Source organism: Leuciscus leuciscus, assembly GCF_965113295.1.
Source record: "Leuciscus leuciscus genome assembly, chromosome: 15".
NCBI classification, from domain to species: domain Eukaryota; kingdom Metazoa; phylum Chordata; class Actinopteri; order Cypriniformes; family Leuciscidae; genus Leuciscus; species Leuciscus leuciscus.
Window position 1 is genome coordinate 30973430 of NC_138739.1, and position 25385 is coordinate 30998814.

At 37.0% G+C, this 25385-nt stretch overlaps 1 protein-coding gene and 2 long non-coding RNA genes across 7 annotated transcripts; all 3 read right to left on the reverse strand.

Annotated features, from left to right (window-relative positions):
- Positions 1–3586: 3586 nt before the first annotated feature.
- Positions 3587–15816, reverse strand: lhx9 (LIM homeobox 9). 5 transcript variants are annotated; one of them, XM_082138010.1, is made up of 7 exons: positions 15777–15816; positions 15500–15651; positions 12688–12898; positions 11636–11838; positions 10782–11137; positions 7123–7325; positions 3587–4586 (listed from the first exon to the last, which is right to left on the reverse strand). In XM_082138010.1, exons 3-7 carry the CDS (start codon positions 12859–12861, stop codon positions 4530–4532), a joined length of 993 nt encoding a protein of 330 aa, XP_081994136.1. In that variant the 5' UTR covers positions 12862–12898; positions 15500–15651; positions 15777–15816; the 3' UTR covers positions 3587–4529. The 5 variants fall into 5 exon arrangements, with proteins under 5 accessions (XP_081994136.1, XP_081994135.1, XP_081994132.1 ...); XM_082138009.1 differs by lacking the exon at positions 3587–4586 and adding an exon at positions 5000–6713 and having other exon boundaries at positions 10782–11134; XM_082138006.1 differs by lacking the exon at positions 3587–4586 and adding an exon at positions 5000–6713.
- A 127-nt stretch (positions 15817–15943) lies between these two features.
- On the reverse strand, positions 15944–22157 carry LOC309476753. Its single transcript, XR_014198336.1, has 3 exons — positions 20233–22157; positions 16594–20060; positions 15944–16105 (listed from the first exon to the last, which is right to left on the reverse strand). It is a non-coding gene; the product is annotated as an uncharacterized lncRNA (long non-coding RNA).
- A 31-nt stretch (positions 22158–22188) lies between these two features.
- On the reverse strand, positions 22189–25262 carry LOC309476751. Its single transcript, XR_014198334.1, has 3 exons — positions 24415–25262; positions 22494–22595; positions 22189–22226 (listed from the first exon to the last, which is right to left on the reverse strand). It is a non-coding gene; the product is annotated as an uncharacterized lncRNA (long non-coding RNA).
- Between the last annotated feature and the right edge of the window lie 123 nt (positions 25263–25385).

Genomic DNA, 25385 nt, shown 5'->3' on the forward strand with positions numbered 1-25385 from the left:
TTAACCGTAGTGTGTTATTTAATATTACATTTTAAATGAATTGCAACTTCATCAATATAAAAATGTCATTACAAATATGTTTAAATGCATGACATGTTTTTCAATAGAAATTAAATGTAATTTTGATTGCCAGTACATTCAGCAGTACACTCTAACCATAATTCATAGACAATAAGAAGTAATTTTAAAATTACACATTATATACGTAAGATGTACTGACATGGGGAAAAAAAATATTTTCATCTAATTGCATTTAAAATAAATGTTAATTTAAACTAAATTAAACATGCAATGAAGTGTCCAAAAACATTACATTCAGTTCATAATAAGTATATTCTTCTAAAGTATATCATTTCTGTAATAAATTATCTTTTTAAAAGTGTAAGCCTACTTTTTCACAAGGAATAGCATCATATTACCGTACAAGGGCGAAATTGTCAATCACACATTGGGGGGGACAGCTGTGTACTTGGTACCTCTAGGGGGGTCCGGGGGCATGCTCCCCCGGAAGAATTTTTTTTAAATTTTAAAGGTAAATTCATTAATCTGGTGCACTTTGAGTCACCCGAATCCACTGTTAAAAATAAATAATCCACCCGCAAACCGCCCGAACCTATGATATTCTCTGATTTAGATATCTGCATCTGATCATCACATTACAATTATTCAAATTCTTAGTGTTAAGCATGATAATATGGTAACATATCACACTGACATGCTGATTTAAAATGAACATTTATTTAAAATAAAAGTTCTTCTTTTGGCAAAATTATATTTCCTTAATAGCCTAAACAGAGGCTTTACTCCCTTCAAACTTAAAATTGTCAATTTTTCATTACATCACTGTTTGAAAACACTCAGAATAGTTTTTTGTACCTTTATAAAGGGCATTTTCCCCCCTAATTTTATTAACTGTATGCTCCATCTTTCATTTCAAATTCTTAAATTTGATAAATATATCCAATTAAAATAATAAGACACTAGGCTGTTACCAATCAAATTAAATAATTTACATTGAAAAATTATAACTGTATTAAATTAGATTGTTTTAAATATTTTTATAACCGCAACAGAACCATCACGGTGGGGAAAGTGTATCTGACCATGTGACTGTCTGTCCGAGTTTTGTCGAGAGCCGGAGGCGGCACGAAATTTGACGGAGGCAGCCGCCTTATAATTCTTTATGCAGGAAAAACTCTGGCAATACCCATAAATGGAAACATAAATTTACAACTGTACTTCGGTTTCTCTGCGAGGACACCGCCGTCACCTGCCATATGAGATTTCACCATGTGAGACGACACCGCCGTCACCTGCTCTGTCAGATTTCGCGCTCCTAACTCTTCTTCTGTTTGGTTTTTCCTAACTCACTGACGGTGCACGAGCTACTAAAGGTATAGGGAAAACATGACATGGATTTCAGGAGAAATAGGTTTTGTTATTGTATAGTGTAAGGCCAGTCGAATGGATTTGGGAAATGGACCGGCCGGGATTTTATATTTTCGGAGCTGGAAAGAAAGACATAGCCTATTTGCAATCACATCGATATTGCCCGCATAATCATACAGTATGATCAAATATTGGGGGGGACAAATTGTCCTTCTTTGAATATTGGGGGGGACGTGTCCCCCTGTCCCCCCATAGAATTACGCCTATGTTACCGTAGCTTTAGCTTGCAGTCGTGGAAGAATTCGGTAAATATTTGAGTTAATATTGAGATTTCTGACTTTAAATAGCACACTTTAGTAAATCTGATTACAGTCTGGAACATTATTATGTCTTTATTGATATTTGAGAAACATTTGTTTTCAACTTAATCTCATTGCCATCTAGGAGAGAGTATTGAAATGTTCAGAGGTCTTCATTTGTCTCGTTGATTTCTATAATTTTTGTACATCTGTGGGCATAAGTGTCAAATGTGAAACACAAAATATTTATTAAGTTCGGAACAACATGAGAGTCATTAAATGAGGACAGAATTTTCATTTTTGGATGAACTAACCCTTTAATGGTGTTTTGTTGTTGTTGTTGTTTGTAGTGTAGGCCTAGTGTATAGGCTACATAAAAAAGAAATGTATATATATCTTCTGACATAAAATCAGTGTGTCATAATAGAACATGCTCATGTAAACAATAACAAACCTTCCTGATTCATCATGCAGTTTGGCTCCTTGTGTGTGAGAGAAAGATTTCCATGTAATCGCTGTCTGCAGGGGAGGACAGCATCCATCTTCCTGTTTGCTTCTGGTTATGGTGACCGTCCACTCCTCCAAGTGTGTAAAAATAAACCCGTCATCGCCTCCTTTTGAACTCTCAAGGTCCCTTGTTTTCCTAAGAATTCCCTGCGGTCACGGGTGTTAAGAGCCTCTTGTCTGTTGACTTTAGCCCAAAGGACAACGGGCTACTGAATGTGACGTATAAACGTGAGGAATTCATATTTTTAATTAATTTGTTTACACTTAATCTTAGCCAAAAGGCAGATAAGTAATGAACTGATATTTTTATTATTACAATGCATGTATATATAATTACATAGAACTATGTAATTATATATACATGCATTGTAATAATACAAATTATTATTATGCATCTCATCAAATGTTGCGGACCCAGATGGCACCCGTTTCGTAGAATGACTCAGCTAACGTTATATACGCGTATAAACCCTGTTTTGACACTTGAAATGACCTCCGTTGGTGTTTTGGTGGTGACCTCCAATTTTATCCAGGTAGATCCAGTCACATTGAAGGTAGGCTACACTATTTTGTTCAAAAACTGTGTTTTGTCATCCTGATTCCCACTACGATAGGCCTAAAATAAAGTGTTTATATTCGGATTAATTTGACCGAGCAGGACGCCAACCGCTGCGGAGGAGCACAGTACCTGCGTGAATCGTCATATATATCAACAGAGAGAAGTAGATCCGGCTATAATGTTCTTCCGCCAGACGCCTTCAGTTTTGTTTATTAACCGCTAGAGCGCCAAACGTTACATATTGTAACTTTAAAGAGATAGTTCACCAAAAAATGAAAATTCTGTCAGCATTTACTCACCCTCATGTTGAACGCAAAATAAGATATTTTGAAGAATATGGGTTATCAAACATTTAACGGTAGCCATTGCCTTCCATAGTAAAAATAAATAAATAAATAAAATACTATGGGAGTCAATGGCTACTGTCAACTGTCAGGTTACCAACATTCTTCAAAATATATTTTGTGTTCAACAGATGAAAGAAACTCATACAGGTTTTGAACAACATGAGGGTGAGTAAAGTAAATGACAGAATTTTTATTTTGGGCGAACTATCCCTTTAAGTGACTTATATGTTACCACATGAAGCACATTGTGTTGTCTGACTAAACATTTTTATGAAGGCAGCACAGAAATTGTCCACAGACTGAAAAGAATTACGTTTTGCGGTCATCCAGCATGTGCAGATCATTGATGCATCCCTAAGCTTGACAAGTCTGGCATAGCAGGAATTCAACACTTTACTGTTTACTAGGCCCCCATGTGGCCCAATGCTTTCCCCACACACACTTAACAGAGTATAACACAAGCATTGTTTAATAAAGCTGGCTTTTTAGATATTGTTACAATAAGAAAAATTCAGCATATTATTTTAAAACATTTACCACTACATCAAAATTACATTTAAAAAAAAAAGAAGGAATATTTCCCTTTAGTATTTTATTGATTTTTCTTTTACTAACACCACAAGAATGTGTTTACTAAGAAAATCAGGACACCCAATATATATATATATTTTTCTAAGATAACCAGTTTTTATTGTCAAATCAAACATGCTTTTACGGACTTTTACTGTTGTTTTGTATTAATATTTTGGATTTACAATAAGAAATGTGCTTTTAAGGTTATAGTATACAACAGACATCAAATGAAACATCAATATAAAATAATATCCACCTGAAATTGCCGTCAACAACATGAAGTGCATGCAAAAATCTGAATCTTTTTTTCTTTTTTTCCTTTTTTTTTTTTTTAAATAACTTGTTTTCATTTTAAATACAGCCATATGGTGTTCCTTTCCAGCTTCTCTTGGTCGGACATTTTGCTGCCAAGTTTTAGGAAGGCTGTGTGTTCATGATAAGTGACATTTGTTGCACAGGAATGTTTTACAGCAAGCAGAATTACAAGGTAGTGTGTGTGTGCGTGTGTGTGTGTGTGGACATGCATGCGTGCGTAGATCCCGTCTCCTGCAGTCGCCTCTTGGAGCAAGGTTGCTCTGTTATGTATCTACAGTACTGTACAACTTATCTTTCTTTGCCTTCCTGCCTCATTTCAGTCGTAAGAAAAATATCCCATTTGTTGTGGATTCTCTTACGAAGATGTTTTTAAACATTCAGGACCCAAAAAAAAAAAAAAAAGAAAAAAGAAATTTGGAGTACATTTTTGGTAGATTTGGTACATTTTTTTGTTGTTGTTTAAATCACTCTAAAATCTGATCCTAATATTGTCTTTGTCTTCAATGGTGAAGAATTCCGATCAAAGCTTCTTTTAATACTTTAGGGAATTTTCAAACGTCGTGAAGTTTGGCTGTAATGCCCCAAGATTTGTTCTCCCTGAAAAAAAATCATAAAGTAACATTATATTAAACTACAGAGCAACCTTGCTTTGAGAGGTTTATGTACTAGTTTTTCAAAAAAAATGGCTTTCTAGCATTCCTGTGCTTTGTATTTCTGTATAAAGTAGCCATGTTCATGCATTAAAAAGCATTTTTTATTGACTACAGGGCTTTGGTTCAAATCCATGGGGCATTACTTTAACAACAGAAACAGAATAAAGTCAGAAATCCATGTCAGAATGAAAGCAAGACAAGGTTCGATCTGTCATGTCGTGTTGTGTGTGTGTGTGTGCGTGTTTTTTTTTGTTTTGTTTTTTTGAGGGGGGGGGGGGGAGGGGGGGTGTGAGCAGAAGTTTAAATCTGAAAGAAACACAAAAATGGTTTGTGTAATGAAAAATAAAACGCTTGTAAAGCAAAGTAGTTTTATTCACACAAATTTAATAAGATATAACAACTGTTTGGTCCATAAATATTTAAGGGGAAATAGTTTCTATACACCATCTTTTTTTCAAGAAACAAGGAAACATGGACAATCTTGATAGAACACGTACTGTACTATTAACACGAAGATCAATATATATGATTCTCGGATTTACCAACTAGTTCTGAAAGAGTGCACAACTGCCTTCTATGACATCGCCGCCCCCTTGTAACAGAATACACCATTAAAAAGATCTTCAGAAAAATCAGATGAAAAACAGAACAGTACAAAACTAGTGAGGCGTTCCAAGGATGGAAATCATTTAACAAACAAACATGTATCTCCTGAATTTTCACAAACTCTCTTCCAAGTCGCATAAGGCACATAGTAGAACTGAGTTAAGCATCTACTTCATGAAGCAGATCTAGTGTACCACTTTGTTCTACAACAGAACAAATTTGTCATCACACAAGGAAATGTTCCACCCTAGCGAGGAGCCCCGACCGATCTCCAACTTGAGCCGTAAATGTTGTTCTTTTTTTGGTCTGTTCGGTGGCAGAACATTAAAAAAGAAGGGGGGGAACCAGAACAAAACAGGGTGATGCGTGTCTTTCCCAATTAACTTCCTGCTTCGCATTCACAAATCACTCATAACGCCTCCTACTGGGCACCATATTGTTACTGAGCGTTGGATATCTTCATTCAAAACAGTTGTTCCACTAGTTGAGGCCCGGCAAACGATCCAGGCCACCTTGTGATCTGATTCGCACACATTGTGGCAAATTAGGTGGTAACGTTTTAAACAATTACCGCCGTTATTTGGCATTACAGTCCGGCGTCAGTGACAAAACAGACCTAAATTGAGGTTGCAGCATCCACTTGGCGTTTGAGCTCATGGGAAACATTCCCAGTGTATTTTTTTTCCTGCGGAATATACTCAAATAATGTTGGATATAAAACTGGAAACGTACTGTGTGCGGACATACTTTTTTTTTCTGTGGCGGGCATTTGATGTCTGAAATTATAAAGAAAAAGTTGCTGCCTTCAATTTTTTAAGTACAATTAACTTGGATGTTTAAGTCATTTCAACTTAAATTCCAATAAACTGGCATTTAAAAAAAACAAAACAAAAAAAACTAGTTGAATCTTGTATAACTTATAAAAAAGTTGAAAATCGCTTTTGTAAAGCATTGTAAAAACATACGTTGTCGTAACTTATTGATCTATAATGATCACAAAAACAAATCAATGACAAGTACTACAAACTCAGCTGCCACGCGGTTGCAAATGCTACACATTTTTAGTAGGTCTCGTCTTACATTTCCAAAGGTCTTTCTGTGGTCGCCAAAGGGTTTTTGTTTTTTGTTGTGGAAAATAAAAATAGAATCTGAAAATAAAGTGGGATAAAGACAAAAAAACAAAACAAAACAAAAAACCAGCAAATCCGTGTTAGAAAAGGTTTGTCAAGGTAGTTTGTGGGGGGCTCCCAGATTCGTGGCTGTCCAAACTAGAGGTCACTGATGTTACTACGGTGATAGAGGGATTGGTCAGGTCAGTTAGTGTGGTGGCCGTGCTGGGTGGGGTCATAGCACCGCTGTCGGAAGAGGGCGGCGGAAGTGACGTGCCGTCAGCCTTATCAACACCCCCATTCTCCTGCCGCAAAACGTTCCTTCTGAATTTGGCCCGTGCGTTTTGGAACCAAACCTGCAAACCAATCCCAGTGTCTTTACTCTTTTTGTGTTTTGCTGGGAATTATTGTCATATTTGTGCCTACTTATAAGTCATATCATTTCACATCACAAAGTTAATCACTACTAAACAATGCCAAAGTGAATCGAAAGGCTGTACAAAGTAACAGGCCTCAACTTTTGAAAGGGATTCTACTGGAAAACATGGACCATCAATTTGGATTTTCTTTTTCTTTTTTGGTGCACAAGTATTGCCCCTTGAATTAAGCCTCTTTTTAGTATATTGCCTTGCAAAATGTCTAACAACATGACATAACAACAGAAAAATGACTGATGGATTAAAACGGAAAGCAAACAACTCAAGAAGGGGATGAGAAGGTGTTGGTGTGGATGTGAAATGGAGTCTACTGTGTGGCAACGCTTACCTGAAGAACTCTCTTGGTCAGTCCTGTCTTTTGGGCAAGCTGTTTTAAGTCCTTGGCATCGGGGTTGTGGTTTATGGCAAAGTAGGACTTCATGGTGCGAAGCTGATGGTGTTTGAACGACGTACGCATGCGCTTGGTCTTCTGGGAAGGAGGGTAGGATTGCTGATCCCGATCCAAATGGTCCGCTTCGTTTTCATTACAACCTGAGTACCGGAACAAGGCGAAAATAAAGCAGTGAGATTCGACATAGAGTCACTCGACGATGTTTGTCAGAGAAATATTTGATTTCAAACTCTACATTGAGGATTCAAATACAGTATCGAAAACTACACAGCTGTAAATGATTTAATGAATCATAAACATGCCATTAACTTCTTAAACTCTTAAAAACAAAGGTTCCGAAAGTGGGTTTTCTCAGTGATGCCAAAGAAGAACCATTTTAGTTCACAAAGGAACGAGTGAACAGTTCCATTTCTGAGTGTGAAAAGCATTTTAAAAATCTAAAGAACTGTTTTCCACTATAAATAACCTTTTGTAGGTTCCATGGATGTTAAAGGTTCTTCATGGAACCATCGATGCCAAAAAAAGAACCCTTTAGTTTTAAGAGTGAAAAAGTCATTAGAATCACATGACACCTGACGAAATTAATTTAAATATAACTAAATTCAAAACAACTGCTTGCCAACCTTTTGCAATTTATTACAATATGCATATGAAAATGTGGGTGGGTGGATGAATAGCGTCACCTTCATTTTATCTTAAATTACTTGATAATTTATGGATGTATAGCTATTAATATCCGTTATGGATAGCTAAAATGATTTATTAACCAAAAGTCTCAGTTGTAGTCTTCATGTTAAATCGCTGCCCCGTTTAATTCATTTGGTAATTAATTCGATCGATGCTCATTTCACCCCACCGTTTACGTTTGTGTTTACATTAGTAAATATATTTAAACAAAACTAAAAAATCCACAGCAAGAATTAACAATTAGAATTAACAATGATTTATAGCTATGAGGAGAACAAAATGTTCTCACGAGTGTTGCCTTCACGATCCAGGCTCCTTTTTTTTTTTTTACCACCAGAGGTCTCTAGCTACAAATGCCTATGCAACAAGTCGACTGGTGCATTGGGTTTTTTAACGAATATAAAAATATACAATACTATGCAAAATCATATTTCATTTTGAAATGCAAAACAATTTAAAACGAATAATAATTATATGGGAAAAGAAAATAATTATGCAAGCTGAAAGAACAAAAGATTGAAGAGAAGGTGAAAAACAAAATATTAACATTGTACCAAAAATTATATAAATAGAAACAAACACACAAGCAAACAAAATGCTTAAATAAAAAATAATAATAATATCAAAAATAAATAAAAAAACGAAAACGACAATAAAAGGCCTCAGTAAATAAAACTGTCACCAATCATCAATAATATCGCGGAAGTCGTATTAACTTGAGAATTATTACAACCGACAACCATTTAATTTTGTAAGACAAACTGCAGCTATGATAAAATATTGCAAACTTCACAGCACGTTAGAGTCAGGATAAAATAGCGAAGGAGTTTAAAGTCGGACTGATGTGCGCTCGCGCTTGTGTCCTGAGAACAGCCATGACCTTCAAGTGGCTGAAGCGGAGCTGGTTGAAAGCCAGAGATTCCGACGTCACATTCAATTAACGGAGAACAATTAACAGCCAGATTACCCTTATTTCTCTCCATTCATGAAGAACGGCAGAAACTTGGCACACAAAGCCACATTTTTTCCAAGCAGACAGTAATTGTAACAGCCAAAACAAAACAGGCGCACCGGGGGTGCATTATGACGTATGGCTGAATTCTAAAAAGTAGAACATTTTGAAAAACCGAAGAAATAGTGACTGGTAATACGAGGGAAGATACAGGCCTGTGGGCGATGGATTTACATTGCTATGATCCCTGCACGTGCACGGGGCTGGGTCACGGGGTTCACTCCTTTGAGAATATCAAATTAGATGTTTGATGACGCACTAATGAGCGAGGCCTATAATTAATCAGATCCAATCATCAAGACACAAGCGCGATATAGCCTACATTTTACTGTTGTCACATAAATAAAAAACAAAGAAAAAAATATAGGCCTAAAAGAGGGAAAAATACAGTGTCATTGTTATACATATCCCATTCTTTTTGTAGGCTATATTCTGCAATATTCTAGGCATAGGATGATGTAGGCTACAGTATTAATGGAGGGTGGATATGCAGTTGTAAGATTTTTGTGTGTGTGTGAATTCGCGATAGAGCGCAATTTTTTGTGATGCTACAAACATTTTTAATTTAAAACAGTTTTTAATGTAATTTCTATGTAATAATGATAGACATTTGAACATACTGAAAACACTGATTTTCAATTGAACCGAAAGTGGGACACGTATAGCCTATTGTTTGCAGGCATTAAGAACTAAAAGCAAAAAAAAAAAAAAAATCTTATGATCAAGATGGTTATTATTGGAATATAGTGGCTGGTTTGTTACTGGTCCAAGGTGATCTACAAGCATACCGTGGCCCTACCACCTGATAATCCATCTGATCCATTATCTAGACCAGCTTGGGCCAACTAATGATCATAAGTGACCACCATGGTCCAGCCTGAAACCATCACACAACCAACAACTAATATATAATCTCATGTCTATGCTATTAGTATAGGCTATTTATACAGGCTCTATTCCTTGTATGACATGGTTTATGTCATGTTAGCTCATACACTGTGAAAAAAATAACAAAGTTGCTGCCTTAAAATTTTTAAGTACAATCAACTTGGATGTTTAAGTAATTTCAACTAAAATTACATTAAAATGACTTTAAAAAAGGAGTTGACTTTTGTATAAGTTATATATATATTAATTTTTTAACTTACTTTGATGAGTTAAAGCAATGTAAAAAACATATGTAGTCATTACTTATCGATCTTTCTTTTTTTTTTTTTTTTTTACAATGTAACAGTATGGTGATCAATGATCACAATCCCGCAGAACAAGTTTTAAGTATCCCACTTTCCCTGAAAGAACCTGTCCCACTTTATCTACACATAGTGCACTTCAAACAGACCCTTACAAATAGGCCTACTGTAATGCAATTTTGCATATAGTGCAATATATAAAATTGAATTTGCTGAATTGAATATAAAATTTGCTGCCTTAAATTTTTAAGTAGCCTACAATCAACTTGGATGTTTAAGTCAGTTCAACTTAAATTACATTAAACTGACATAAAAAATGTGTTGAATCTTGTGTAACTTATCAAAATAAGTTAAGCAATTTTCAACTTTTTTTATGAGTTAAAGCAGTGTAAAAACACATGTTGTCATAACTTATTGATAATTTTTCACAGTGAGGCTATATTAGAGAAATGCATTTAGCGTATGGGAGCCTTGCGATTATTATTATAGACGTTTGCATTTGATTGTCTGCTGATTTTTAAACGGAAACTGAATTAAATGCATTTGTCCGCTTCCCCCTAATATAAAAAAAAATTAAATCAATGTTTATCGAAAGCACAATTATTCACATCTTATGTAGGCGATTACACGAAAAATTAAGGATATAAAGTGCAACCAAAATCAATGTTATCCGTCCATTGAGTAAGTCCATTTAATGCACATCTCACCTGAGTTGTAAGAGCCGATATCTATCCCCATCGCTGGACTCTTCCTCTTCCTCGGCCTTCCTTTCTGCACCGTGCCGGTGCCATTGAAGTAAGGTAGCGCGAGCCCTCCGCCTTTGGCCGCTAATTCAGCGTAGTTTAATTGAGGGTGATACTCTCCCTGAACAAGGGTCTCAAAGTGAACCCGGCAGTAAACCAAGTTGTCTTTCATGCCGAAATGGTCACCCGTGGTCAGTGTTTTGTTGCATGTGGTGCAGGTGAAGCAGCTCAGATGGTACACGGAGTCCCTGGCGCGCATCACCATTTCCGAGGCGGAGATGCCGAGGTGGCAGCGGGCACATCTCTGCACGGAGAACCTTCTGGAACAGCACGAGTCATTTATAATCAAAAAGAATCACTCAAATTGGTGATAAAGTGCATTAGGTCATTAACGAACAGCACACAACGCATAGCAGATAAAAAAAAGCGCATGCACGTGCACATTTTTTTGATTCATCAAATCATTTAAAAATGTTTCGAATTATTTGAATACACTAGGTCATCGTAGTGATGCTATTTAAGGAACAAATTATTTTGGATTTCCTTTAAATTCAATAATTAGGCTACAAGATTTAAGTGGCAGTAAAAATAGCCTAAACGAATATAATTTGAGTTGAGGAAAAAACCCCATCGTGCATTCAGCATGAATTAATTCTCCTTATTAGATTAATTTAAGCGTGTCAAAAAATCACTATATGGGTCAATGGCTTACACTGGCTCTGATGACACCAGTTCTTTATGTGCGTTTAAAAAAAGTTACTAACCAGGGCCTACTAAGCAGGCCTAATGCACGGTTTAAGCCTCAAAGTTAAACTTACCTGTAGTAATCCTCTTTGCAGTAAATGCTGCCATCCTTCGCGAAACACGTCAGCTCGGATTCAAGGGCCAGTTTACATTCACAACACTTGAGACACCTTAAATGCCACTGTTTATCAACGGCGAGTAAGTAGTATCTGTCGGAGATTTTCCCACCGCAGCCGGCGCACAGCGCGGGCTTCTCTGGGCTCATGGAGGGCATAGTCTTCAGAAAACACAACATAAAGAGATGGAGTGAGTGAGTGAAAGTGTATGCGTTCATTAAAATATAGGCCTACCACACTAATTGAGTTTGCCACAATAGATTTAGAACTAAAACTAAATCATAAAAATAAAGCCTGAATGATAAAACAAATTAGCCTATGCAGATAAATGTAATTGTTATCATAGTGCGAGATGGATATACCGATTTATTAAGGCAAAATGAGATATAATGCATAGTTCTATAACGCAGGCCTATGTTTTGTTTTTACTACGATGTTTATAACAGTGTAGCATTTTCTAAAAATAAGTCCAATTTACAAAAGTATGCATATAGGCCTAATGATACTAATAACTACAATTATTATTAGCTTTATTGCATGTTTAGCACCTTGGCATATGCATATAAAGTATACTTCTTTTTTTGTAGTGTTTTTATTTATTTCGTGGTCTTATAAGAAGTTATTCTGTTGTGTTGTGACAACTGCTAAAATTAAGCCTATATAATATTTGTAAGAATATAGTTAAAACATTTAAATATGTACATTTTTATCTATAAAGATCCCTCCTTTTTTATTTTAATTAAATAGGCTACGTTTTACTTACAAATTAGCCTCGCCATTTAAACTATTTCATTTAGGCTAGGCTACTTTAAAAATCTTCCAGAACATGACTTTTTGTTTTCCATGTTTCTCGAGGCCTGCTAATCTTGCAAAACGAGGATCGTACATTAAACTAATTTTCGGAGTGTTTTTAAGTGGGTTACAAACTGTGAAGTCTGCGACTATGAAGAGTTTAGGCGTGCTGAGATTTGCTCAAACGGAAAACACACGCTAATAATGCAAAATCTTACCGTTTCTCGTCCGTTCATCTGGACTGTTTTAGCCAGACGAGACTCGGTTTTAGATCTCCTCTCCATCTCCTCCATGATCCCTTGAATATGATCCCCAGAGATGCCGTGGAAAAGCATGGCTGCTGGACGCAATGTGCAACTGCTTTCTTTCGCCTTGCACCCCACAACTTCCATATACAGCTTTCCGGATCCTTAAAACATCCGAGTGGATCTACACCAACAAATTCACACAAATGCAATCAATATTTAAAAATATAGCCGGTGGAATTTGATGGATGGCGCTGGAACAGTCAGGAGAACAAGTCCACTTCTCCAGTGTCTCGTGCAGGAGGGAAAAAAAAGTATAGTCCGGACGATATAAGGCAAAGCTGAAGTCTGAAGGATGTTTTAAACCTGTTTTTTCAGATAGTCCCAATCTCCTACTGGGGATCCGAATGCTTGAAAGTCAGGTTTGGGACTGTGTGTGTTAGAGATCCTGTGTCCTATTTGTGAAGAGAGCAAACGCCTGCCCAGCTCGGGTAATTGGGTAGGAGGAGTCCTCCCTCTCTCCAATGCCACTGATTTCTATTCACCAACAAAGACCTGTCACTCTCTCTTCAAACCGATGGTGATGGGCAACACGAGCTTGGAAAGCACTTGGTACAGACCTTTTACTTCTTTTTAGCTGCAGTTTGCCACTTTTTTTTTTTTTTTTTGGCTTTCTTTTTTTCTTGTAGTTTTTAGCTCATGCTTCTATTAATGCTGGTTCAAAAGTGTAACTGAATTAAGTGTTGAATCACACTGTTATTCATCTGTGCTGTCTTTAGTTTTGTGTCTTGTTGGAAAATTGCGATTGGGAAATTATCTTATGGAGTTGATTGCTTAGTTTCTTGTCGCAAATGATGCAACTGAAAGCCTGTGGCATTTGTAATTAAATTGAAATTCCTAAAAATAGTACAGTTGTATATTCTCATTTATATATTTGCATATATTTGAAGAAAGTGTATTATGAAGCACCCATATATATATATATATATATATATATATATATATATATATATATATATATATATATATTACTTGCTTTCTTTAAATTGATTTGAAATTTGCACTCTGCACCTTGTATCTCAACTGCATAAATTCAGCTATAATGTATTTTATGCTTAAATAAGAAAATGTAAAACAAATGTTTGAGGATAAAGTGTGTGACATCTGTAAAATGAAAGTGGACTAAAGTGGTGGCATAATTTAAAAAGTTGTCAGACTGCTTTATCAAGGTGTGTGTGTGTGTGTGATGGTCTCTTTCTCTTCTTGTGTGTTTGCGGGAGAAAGAAAGAGAAAGGAGAGCGAGGGAAGGGGGAGCGATGCTGTTGGGAGGAGGAATAAGCAGTTGTTTACATTCTTTGATTTTCAGATGTCAAACGTCAAATGAATCTCATTGCCACAGTTTATTTTCTGTGCGAATACATACGAGAAATGGTCTAGAATTATATTTGAGAATGATAATACCTACCTCACTGATAGCAAACTGAATCCAATTAGTCGTGATAGTAATGATATCAAAGGCAGAATGGATTATCTAGGCGATATTCTGCATCTCTTTATGTAGTCTAGATGTAGCGTTTAAACTGTAACACTCGTTTCGCAAATTTATTTTATTGAGTATTGCACGAGCATAGCCTTAAAATTTTTACATTTACACACGCCATTTATTCGATTTATAGATTTTAAATAAGAATTTGGGTGAGCATTGTAATTATCTTTTTTATTTAGATAAAAAAAAAAAAAAAGTCTAGCCGCTTCCTTGTGTCATTTTATCTTTCTATTCAGTCTAATTTGTTTATAGTTTTAATTAGTCTAGCAATATATAAATCTTTTTCCATACCCTCCTCTCAAAAAAAAAAGATATACATGAATTATTTCGCTCATTAGAAGAAATGAATAAATTCGTCCTGATCTTGAGGTAGTAGGCTATACATCTCACCAATACAACAGCTTTCAATCGTGCGGTTATTTTCCCATCAACTTCATAAAATCGACGGAAAAGGTTTATCTCACGTGTAAATAACGTGTCTGTCAGCGACCAAATGAGCTTTATGCGAGTTAATTGGTCCGACTGAAATCATGTCAAAATCTGATAATCTCAAATGCAATAGCAGCAACTTTTGCATTTAGGCTACAGGAATACGAGGCAAATTACAGTCTTGAGTTTTGTATCCTGGCTTGCAATTGCTTTTTAAAAAACATTTATGTTTGCTTCAGAAATAAATATCTGTATCGAAAAAAAATCGTGTTTTTCAGTTGTTAGATTTTTACCCATCTAATTATTTTTCTCTAAGTCCTTAATCTCATGCGCGAGCAAATTTTATTACAAGCAAAAACGAATCAAGTTGTAGTCAATTAGTCCAAAAAATAACCTTTGCTCTCTACCCTTCTCAAAGACCATCAAATTTGATTTTTACAAACGAAAAGTTAAATTACTGTTATATTTAGGTTTATTTGTACTAATTTCACAAATCGAGATGTCAATATTTTAATTGAATAAAGCGAAACGTCTAAATGTTGCTCATACCAGATCAGGCTTCAATATGCAAAGTAATCTTTAATTAAATTTTCAATCTACATTGAATTTTCGCCTGCATTATCTTTTACCTGTCTCACCTGCCCTATATATAGGCCTATGTGCAAATTGAAGGTCTCTCCTCGCCCATTATGTATACATACTCTTTTTCGAGTTATAGTGGCAAATCTGCAACGCAACGTAAATGATCCTTTACACCGATAAACAGCATATTGACGTATATATCTAAGCAATAGAAAAGTGTTGTTTTACCGTGAGCCGCTGAGCGCCGTCCTGAAGCCCCAGCAGTGCTGCGGTGAGAGAGGGATGAGGATGAGGGTGAGACACGAGCGATCCTACCAGCAGATGGGGGCTGTTCCTTGTTTCTCGCGTGAGTGTCAATTACGACAAATCCTGCGCGAGCACTGAGTACATCAATTGTATTACGCACAAGGCCCCTTTCGGGATGTGTTGGTAAAGGATACCGATAGAGATTTTCTGTGTATTTTCTTAATGTTAAAACATTAACTTCATTAAGCAGTTTTCTCACCTTGAGATCATGCATGATGAGGCTACTTCACCAGATAGATAGATAGATAGATAGATAGATAGATAGATAGATAGATAGATAGATAGATAGATAGATAGATAGATAGATAGATAGATAGATAGATAGATAGATAGATAGATAGATAGAAGCTTGGGGTGAAATTAATATCATACATGATTGGCAATGGCAACCTTTGAAGTGACATCAGAAGTTGTTAGACTGTTTCCCCCGTAATTCTTTTATATTTTCCACACAGTTTTGACAGAACTGATATCATCTGAATCAGCAGGTTCTTGATTAGTTTGATATGCAAGATCCAAGCTTTTCATCTAAAAAATAAATATCTAGCCAAGTCGACAGAAAGAGTTGTAACACATTCTAATGTATTTGCTGTTTTGCATTCAAATGTTTAGCATTTAATAGGGGATGGCTTAATTATTGATTTGATTATCACAATAAATTCATTGAAAACTGATGTCTATGTTTTACAACCCATCTGGTAGTGGGGTTGGTTGTAACAGCAGCATTCTTTGTACTTGATATTAATTACAATTTAGGAATAAGATTAGTATAATTAAGAATAAAAGAGTTACAGACACTGAACCAAAATGTTTTACTCCCAGTCTCTCCATAATGCAACCATACCATTTTAAAAGCGTCAGTTGCAATTGAATTGCAAAAGAAATTTAAATTGCACAGACTGGGAAGACATCCTAGTTCAACCAAAGACAACAAAACAAATGTAATATAATGCACAGCTTAGTGACAACACTTCAGATTCATTTAATTTAATGGCTGAAAAAAAACATGGATTTACCTTAAAATAATCGTTGGGCTGTTGACTCTGGGAAATCTGCTGTTATAAAAAAAAGGCAAAAGTATAGTATACACTTAAACCTATATGTGCTCCAGGTCCTCTGTGCTTGTTCTTTATTTTGTGGAGTTAGTGCACTAAAGCTTTTAGAGGGAGTTTGTTTGCTCTGTTGTGGGGAAACATACTTAAACTTTAAAAAGTGGGAATTGTCCAACACAAAAACATCAAAAATCTGCTCTCCAAATCTTTGAAACACACAGAGCCATAACATACAATGCAATACCATCCTAAACACATAAATCAACTGATGGCTGACTGAAGAATGGAAAGTGTTTTTGATACTTTTAAATAAGCAGTTGGAGTAAGGAGAACACCATCTCATCTTGAGAGCTTGGCTTACAAGCAACATTTCATGCCATGCAAGTCAAAGGGGAGGAGACTTAGGCACACAAAAGTCTCCAAAAAGACCTTTAAATGAAAAACTGCTGCATCGTTACTAAAAACGCACTACAAATTTTCCCAGGCTCAGTTGCTGCTGACCAAGTCATACAAATCCATTAAGTTACAACATCTATCAAATGTAAGAATACCCTATAGCCATTATCATCTTGAATAATCCTAATATTTTAGCATGTCTCATTGATAATGTCTAAAAAATGGCTTGATATTGACAGTTACACAAGAACCATGTCCGTTTATGAACCATATGTGATGGCTGAATCACGAAACTAATATTTACAAACTGAAGATGGACAACGATTTCTCCAGAGTCTTCGCATTGCACTTTTTTATGAAGCAACAAAGCCACAGAGCAGATGCTCCTCACCGGTGTTTCGTGCTTTGCTTCGAAGAGGGGACGTTCAGTCTAGCGTGCCTGATGAGAATTTAGCTGCTGTTAAAAATCTCTCTTTCTCTCTCTCACTTTCCCTCCCTCCTCACCCTATTTCTCTTGATGCTGAGCCCTGCTCTGCTGATGCAAGAATCACAACTCCCCGTGTTGACAGATGGAGGATGGCTCCATAGCACATAGCCCGTCCCAACAGTCCAACTGCTGCCTAACCAACAGTTTTTTTTCCGCTTCTCCACCTTTTTTTCCTTTTCTTGTTTTTAAAGCTGTATTCTTCCAGCACCATTATCCTGAATTGACTTGACCCAAAGAAGTTTTCCTCCATTACAGTGTTTGCAGGCAGTACTATATTGATATTCATCAAACATTCTGGTTAGGGGCTGTTCTAAATTCCAACCTAAGTATTAAACCAACCCCTTTATACTCTAAAGACAGTTCTTTTGCTGTCTTGCAAGCACTTGCTTCAGAATTTATCAATTATTATTTCAATTATATAAATGTATCATTTTACATCACCATCTAAGGGTGTGTTTCAATTAGCTACCTAGTCACTGCAATGGCCAGGGAGTCAGGCATTACATGTCCCATTGTCAAAATCTCTCCAGTGTACCGAAATGGTTGCTCTGTAGAAAACGCCACAAAGCACTGTAAAAAGAAACAGTGAGCACTGGGTGCTCATTATGTTCACTTACCAGTAATGTCGACATGTTTTCTATGGTCTCTCAATCAGACAAAAATTGAGGGCGAGTTCATATTTTATGATGTCACTGTAGATGCAAAATAAACAAATAATAACAGAAGGATATACAGCGATGTTGTAAATAAATAAACTAATTTTAAAGCATGTCCATAGAATTGTTTGCAGGCAATTGATTCATTAGTGTCCCAATGTTTAGAGCTATTGCCCAAATTCATTTTCACAATATACTGGTTCATGACAGGGAACTATGCTTCCCAGCAATTCATATTTTGTATGTCATTAGTAAAGGCCCCATGACATAAATTGTGTCTGTTAAAGGAGACATCCAAAGTGACCATTGGGGTACTCCAAGAACAAGATTGGGAAACAGTGATCTAAATCAGTGTTTCTCAACTCCAGTCATCAGTATTCATCTCCCAGGATGTTTTAGATGTCTCCCTAGTCTCAACACTAAGACGCTGTAGTTGAATCAGGTGTTTTAAATAAGGAGACCTCTAAAATGCTCTGGTAGGTGGGTCCCCAGGACAGGAGTTGAGAAACACTGATCTGAGGGTATGTTTACACGACACCATTTTCAACTGAAAACTTTTTATGCGTTTGGCCGTTCATTTACATGACAATGGCGTTTTAGGGGCCTGAAAACATTTTGAAAAATTACTTTCCCCTTCGCATGTAAACAACAAAAACGTGAATTTGTGAAAACGGTGAGGTCATGCGCATGATTACGTTATTACGTTCACGCATGTGTATTACATGTTTACGGGGTGTTTCTTGACAAAGTGACATCTCTAACTACTGGCCTGGCATGCTAAATACAGCCTTTTTAGTCATTTTCGCAGATTCGTGTGAACAGGAGTAAACTTCTGCTACCATTCTGTTGGCAAAGAGGAGTTCTTTAAAGAGTTGCCCTTACCCATTGGCACAAGTCATTTAGCACAATCACACTACATTTTGGTATTTTTTAGTGGATTTAATTACATCGGGCAATCAGGACAACTGGATTTGCAAGATATGGTGGGAATGGAAGGTGTCTACACCACATTGCAGAGATCATGCTGGCTGATCTAGAGATCATTCCTTACCCTTTCACACTAGGCAAAGTTAAGGTTTCTCACTGAATGAGTTGACCACCTGATCCAGTCTGAACGGTGCCACATATGGCATGATATGGACAGACGGTCTGGCTGGAACACTGGGAGAGGTCTTGGGGAGATGCCCTACTGTTTTGTGTGGCTATTTACAGCCCTGTCCAAAGGAATCTGGCCCTGTGACTGTCAGTCAGATGTGGTGAGCTTTTTCAGGAGCACTGGTGCAACCACAGGGAAGCCGGTTGTCCATCTGACCACTTTGGTAAGGCTTCAGCCCCAAGGCTGAATGACATTGTCTCTGTTGCATGACCAGACGGGCAGCTCGGCTACAGCTTGATTCAACACACACACAAACACTGCCAACAACAGCGCTATGGACCACACACCCACGCGCACTGAGAGGGACAGCCCAGATGCTGAAACTGATTTTCCAGCCATCGCTCGGCTGACATCCGTTCCTCTCAGCCAACGCGTATCATCCTCTGCCTGGCCTGGGCGCTTGAATGGCGGGGAGCGGCAGTGGTCCGTGGTGTGACTGAGGGTGCAAGGGTTTGCCCCCAGTCCCCATGAGCTGGAAAGGATGGACCTGGACTAGTTATACATTTGGATGCTGGACCAGGCATACTGTCCCTTTGCCTCTAGAAAAGTGGCAGTGCATGGACTCTGCTGTAGCATATGCTGTGGCTGAAGGTCAGGTGACGGACTCCAAAGCTCTGCAGATGCAGGAATTGTAGCCCCTACAGCAGCTTGGGTGGGTTTCAATTCAGAGGGAATTATCGGTGAGAGAGCTTAGTGTGATTGAAGCCAGAACCGAGGTATGTCTGACCTTAACGACCTGCAGATGAAACAAAGGTAAATTTGAGATGCGGAGAACGACAATATGAAAAATATGTTTAAAACAGGCTGAAAGATTCTTGCAATAAACCACTGATTTTACATAAAGTCTCTAACCTTCGGCCGACTTGTACATGCACAATTAACTGACAGAGGAAATAAACAGATCTCACCAGATGCTCAGGTTCGATACCAAAGGAATCTCCTGGATGGAGATGCTGCTCAAGCATAACCAATTTCCTCTATTTCCAAGGAAGTCCCTCGAGGTTTTAGACTCATTTTCCCTTTCCTCACTCTCATGTTTTCTTGTTCAGTTGTTATGATTCCCACACCTGATCCCAGCACATGACAAGACTAGCGAGCGCATGGCTTGTGAGTTGTTTGCTAAAGCAAGTTTTCATGAAATCTGTCTGTGCTCTGAGGGACTGAGCATTGTGTAGCGTTTGCATCTCAGTCACCAAATACTGAGAAACAGAGAAAGGAGGGACAGAAAGGGAAAAAGAGAACGACAACACTATGCGATCTCTGAAGTCATATGATGCAGAAGAATAAGGCAGACTTGAAAGTTGGCCTATTTCATGGTCAGGCACTAGGACTGGGAAGGGTCTTGAATGGCAATGCATCTACTTTAATGTGACAGACAAGTCCCTAGGCAAAACAAGCAGACCCGTGGCAGGCAGGCCCAGGTACTTGATGAGTGTGACACCTTTGCTATTCCACTGGAAATGTTGTTGCCGTACGCTCCGCTGCCTCATCTTAGGTTTTACCCAAATAAATTTGCCTCTCATCCGGACTGACGATGCCACAAGCCCCTCGCCTGCCTGTCCTCCCTGGAACTGTTGAGATCATGAATCTCCTTGTCGACGTTCACAGGGCCTTGCTCCTGATAAATGTGCACCCGCCTTGGGACCCTCCCGCCGCCTGATATCGTGCCCTGCGCCAGTCGGCAAAGCTGGGACAGAGCTCTGCCACATACACATTCCCGCATTCAGAGACCATTTCCTTGTTCCTGCCCTGCGATGCTGTGTGACAGGTTGGATGGCCAGTGCCTGGGGCAAAATCTTACTCGGCTTTGCATATCTACAGACAAAGTGTCATGTCAACACAATGACTGCACATGATTATAAATAAAGAAATATCTAATAATAATTATGTGATCTGTGTAGTTACAGTGTTTGTGCTGAAATCACAGTTTTAGTGGATGAAAAAGACCAGAATATCAATCTCAGTTAGCCACAGGGACATATGATTCAGACAGGGAGATATGAAGATGCATAATAATGCTCCTGGTCACCACACTAACAACTAAAATACTTATATGTATTTTTCTAGTTTTTTTAATCTATATGAATAATAACTTAATTATTATATCCAATTAAACAATACTTTATGGTGAAAAACACACACAAAAACCATAGTGTCTATGGAAAAATAAAGGACCTTTAGTGGGCACTCAAAGGGCCTTGACATCAACCCTGTGTATATAGTGTATGTAAATTGTAAATGCTACCTAAATAAATAAATAAATAAATAAACCAGATCTATTGAAGCTAAATTATTTGTTGCATAAAACATGGAACAACTAAAGGAGTTTATTTTAAAGTAATTTTAATTAGTTTAAATTACATATAACTAATCAAATATACGTCTGTGAACTCTTGTGTATAATTTCTTTATAATTTCCTATATATTTTTTATGAGAAATGAAGTCTTTGATTGTATTTAACGTCAACACACATTTATAAGAGGACTTTATTCTCCATTGTGTTTTCTTGGTCGAACATTTGCAGGGAGGAAGTACGTAGTCAGAATTGACAGATGTCAAAATTATGATCGCTTGTAACCATATGAATATTCATGACCACAGAAAATTCCCGCTTGTGAAATTCATCTGACAGAGGAGCACACCAACTCCTGTAAGTCAAATCACAGTGGATAGATGTGATTCAAACCATTTCCTGGAGTGTGGGTTGCACATCTGGTGTAGTGTATTTCATCATTTAAAACTGTGTAAGACGAATGCGCATTAAAAGAAGTCCAAATTCAATACAGGAGCACACAAAATGAGCTGTTCAGCCCATCTTAACATTTACTGCTATACATAAAACAAAGAGTTGAAGGTTTTCTTCTTAGCAGGATCCTCCACATTAATTTGCCCGTATGGACACTGTCGGAAAAAACAAGAAGTTTAGAGTTAACAAATGGTACGGTAAAGTTAAAAAAGAATTAATATCATGTGGACAGTTTGCTTTTTATTATGTATTGTGGGTTACTGACAGAATGGATTTCTCCTGTCTCAGCATCATGTAATCCATAAAAAATCAACTAAATTTCACTCTAAATAAAAAATACTTGCTATAAAATTAATACAATACTGACTGACATTTTCTTTCAGTTCTCTTGTAAAGATACACGAGAAAAATATAAAGCTTACATGTCTACAGGCAGTCCCACAGCATCTTCCTCTTTTCCTATGGGCAAACTCAGTGAACACATTGTAGCCGGTTATAGGGTCAATGTATGTTCTTTTCTGATTCTGTGAACAGATGCAATTTGCAGATGATCATCTGTTTGTAAATGCTCAAATTTGAGAAGATTGTTTATAAGGATCAGTGTTCCGTAAAGAACATATTTCATGGTAAAATATTAAACTTCTAAATGATTAGGCTATAATAAATAAACTTTATTCTAATAAAGTTTTCATCAACTTTACTCCCAAGAAATTGAACAAGTCATAAATGAAAATACAGCAGAAACACAATGCAAACGTGTTTCTTAAGCATCATTTCTGACTCTTCCTCAGAGAGCGTTGGCTTCATCTGTGACAGCCTTCGACGCCAAAAGGGCCCGAGGCACTTTTTGTGGCATGCCATTTCAGATGCCATCCTTTGGCTCCATAGTGAAGCTGACACTGTCTGTGCATCCTCCAACTCTACGGGTCTTCCATAACTTTCTCTCGGCCATCAAACTACATAGTTCCTGACAGCCAAAAGGAACATTCAAAAATGACCCAGTCTTCCACACACTTAAGTAGCCTTACTAGTCTGCAAGTTAGAGGTCTAGTGTGGTTTTTTTAGTTCCCTAAGAATGTAAAAATATCCTTAAAATTGTAAAATGTAGAATCTTCAATGGTAGGAATGCCTAGTTGCTAATATTGAACCTATGTTGGTTAGGTTCCCTCACATAGGTCAATGGCTCAGGTTTGTGTATCTACACGAGTCTCTTTAAATGTGACACCAGCTGCTAGAAGTGCAGTTTATATAAGCGTTTGATTTTGCTCTTACCTTGCATGCGTCCAGATGGAGTTTATGAATGAATCTGTCGTCATCTGAAAGCGTGCCTGTTTCATGTGACGCGGTTGTGTTTTTATCGTGAGAATTCGAATTTGATTCGCTCTCGCGTGCACTGCAATATGAACGCGGCGTTCTCTTATTGTACAACACATTTAACATTATTATATTCGTTCGACTGCGTTTAAAACTTGTTAATCTTAAAAGTATACATGAACCGAGCAGCTGCATAACTCGTGATAACAAGGGAAATTGAAATGTCCTGTTACGACGTTGCTTGCAAACTTCTGACAGTACCTAGAGACAGTTCTCACGACAACCACTGCCTACAGGACAAAATGTTGTTGTGGTTCAAAGAACTATATTCACACTCTGCTCTGCTGCCAATACATGTTAAAAACCACCAAACAAAACACCGCTGTGCTCTTCCTCATTGTGCTTTTCATGTTCTGAAACCCAAACAGTGGCGTTCACAAGATGCATTTAAGCGCCCCCTCTGTTGGACAGTAGAACTACAGCAGAGGAAAGTGTGTGTTGCCATACTTTTAACTCCAATACAGTGAGTATTTCAGGTTTAAAAAACAAACAAAAAACTTTTTTATTATGAAGTACATTTATGTGAAGACAGCTACATTAAACACTGTCAAAAATGTCCGCGGTTATAGAGGTGAAAAAATACAGTTCACGACGACACAACATGCCCCTTTATACGTTTTCTTAATGAAATCTGCATATTATAGTTAAAAAAAAAAAACTAAATTAAACTCTGATTAGTTTAAACAATCATGAAATCGAAAACAATTCTTTAAAAAGCAAATGTAAAAGGTAAAATAGCCTACAAAATCTGGTCTCCATACAGTTGTTTTGGCCCACACAATTTGTAATTAGCAATTTTATAAATAAAATTCATTTTATAAATTATTACATAGAATATAATTATATATTATTATAGAAATTAATGATAAATATTACAATTAAATTCATGATATTATATATAAATTATATATGTGACATTTAAAACACATGACAGCTTGACCCAATAAAAATGAGATACGTTTCACTCACTTGACATTTATGAAGAACTTCCTTGTTCTAAGAATAGTAGAATAGTTCATCAGCCATCATTAAATAGTTGACTTTTGCCTGTTTAACTGCATATTAACCTACTATTACAGGCTTGCACATTCAATTCCTTAGTATAGAATATAGTAAAGTGCGCTTATTCATCTTACTGGGGCAGAGGATACAACGGAAAAGAGTAAAAAAGGAGTAACTACAACCACAAACAGATCAGCAGAGATAACGGCAGTGACATGTTTAATAGCAGAGTCCCCTTCATTAACCACTACAATCACCAAAATCCCCCCCTCCCCGCAGGAAACAAACAAATACAAATTCATGTCCTTGAATTGCAACAGGTTTAAATGACTAGGCGTTGACCCACAAGAAACACAAGCTATTCTTTTTTTTTAAACAAGTGGGTGGTGTGAATTTATACTTCCTTTGCTTTAGCGAACCACTAGAACTTGAGTGTTTAACTTATAAACAGGTCCTGTTTTTTACAAGCCTATTTTTAAACATTATAGATGTTCACATTCCTCTTCAGAAACATTTAAGAATCTAATAATATAAAGAAGATATTTGCAAACCATACATACATGCATAGTATGCAAGCTAGCATCAGTAGACATGCCTATGCATGCAAAAGAAAAAAAAATGCTCTGAAGGATGCAATTAAAGGGACAGTTCACTAAAAAAAGGACATTTACTCATCCTCATGTTGTTCCAAACCTTAATGATTTTCTATCTTCTGTGGAACACAAAAACAGATATTAAATAAGGTAGGCTAATAACTACAGTATTAAGGACTGACAGGCTCAGTCACCATTGAAAGTGAATGGAGACTGGTGCTGTCATCTCAGTTTGTATCCCACAGCAAAAAGAAACTCATGCAGGTTTGAAACAACAAGAGGGCGAATAAATAATGACTAAGTGTTATTTTTTTGGGAATCACAATCCTACTGAAACACACACAC

What these genes read in the sequence shown, in the direction of transcription:
- lhx9 (XM_082138006.1), bottom strand. Translation starts at nt 12,861, where the DNA reads ATGGAAGTTGTGGGGTGCAAGGCGAAAGAAAGCAGTTGCACATTGCGT. An exon ending in AGATGAACGGACGAGAAACG is followed by an intron (nt 11,839 to 12,687) that starts GTAAGATTTTGC and finishes TGTTTTCTGAAG; the next exon opens with ACTATGCCCTCCATGAGCCC. An exon ending in TATCGGCTCTTACAACTCAG is followed by an intron (nt 7,326 to 10,781) that starts GTGAGATGTGCA and finishes TCCGGTACTCAG; the next exon opens with GTTGTAATGAAAACGAAGCG.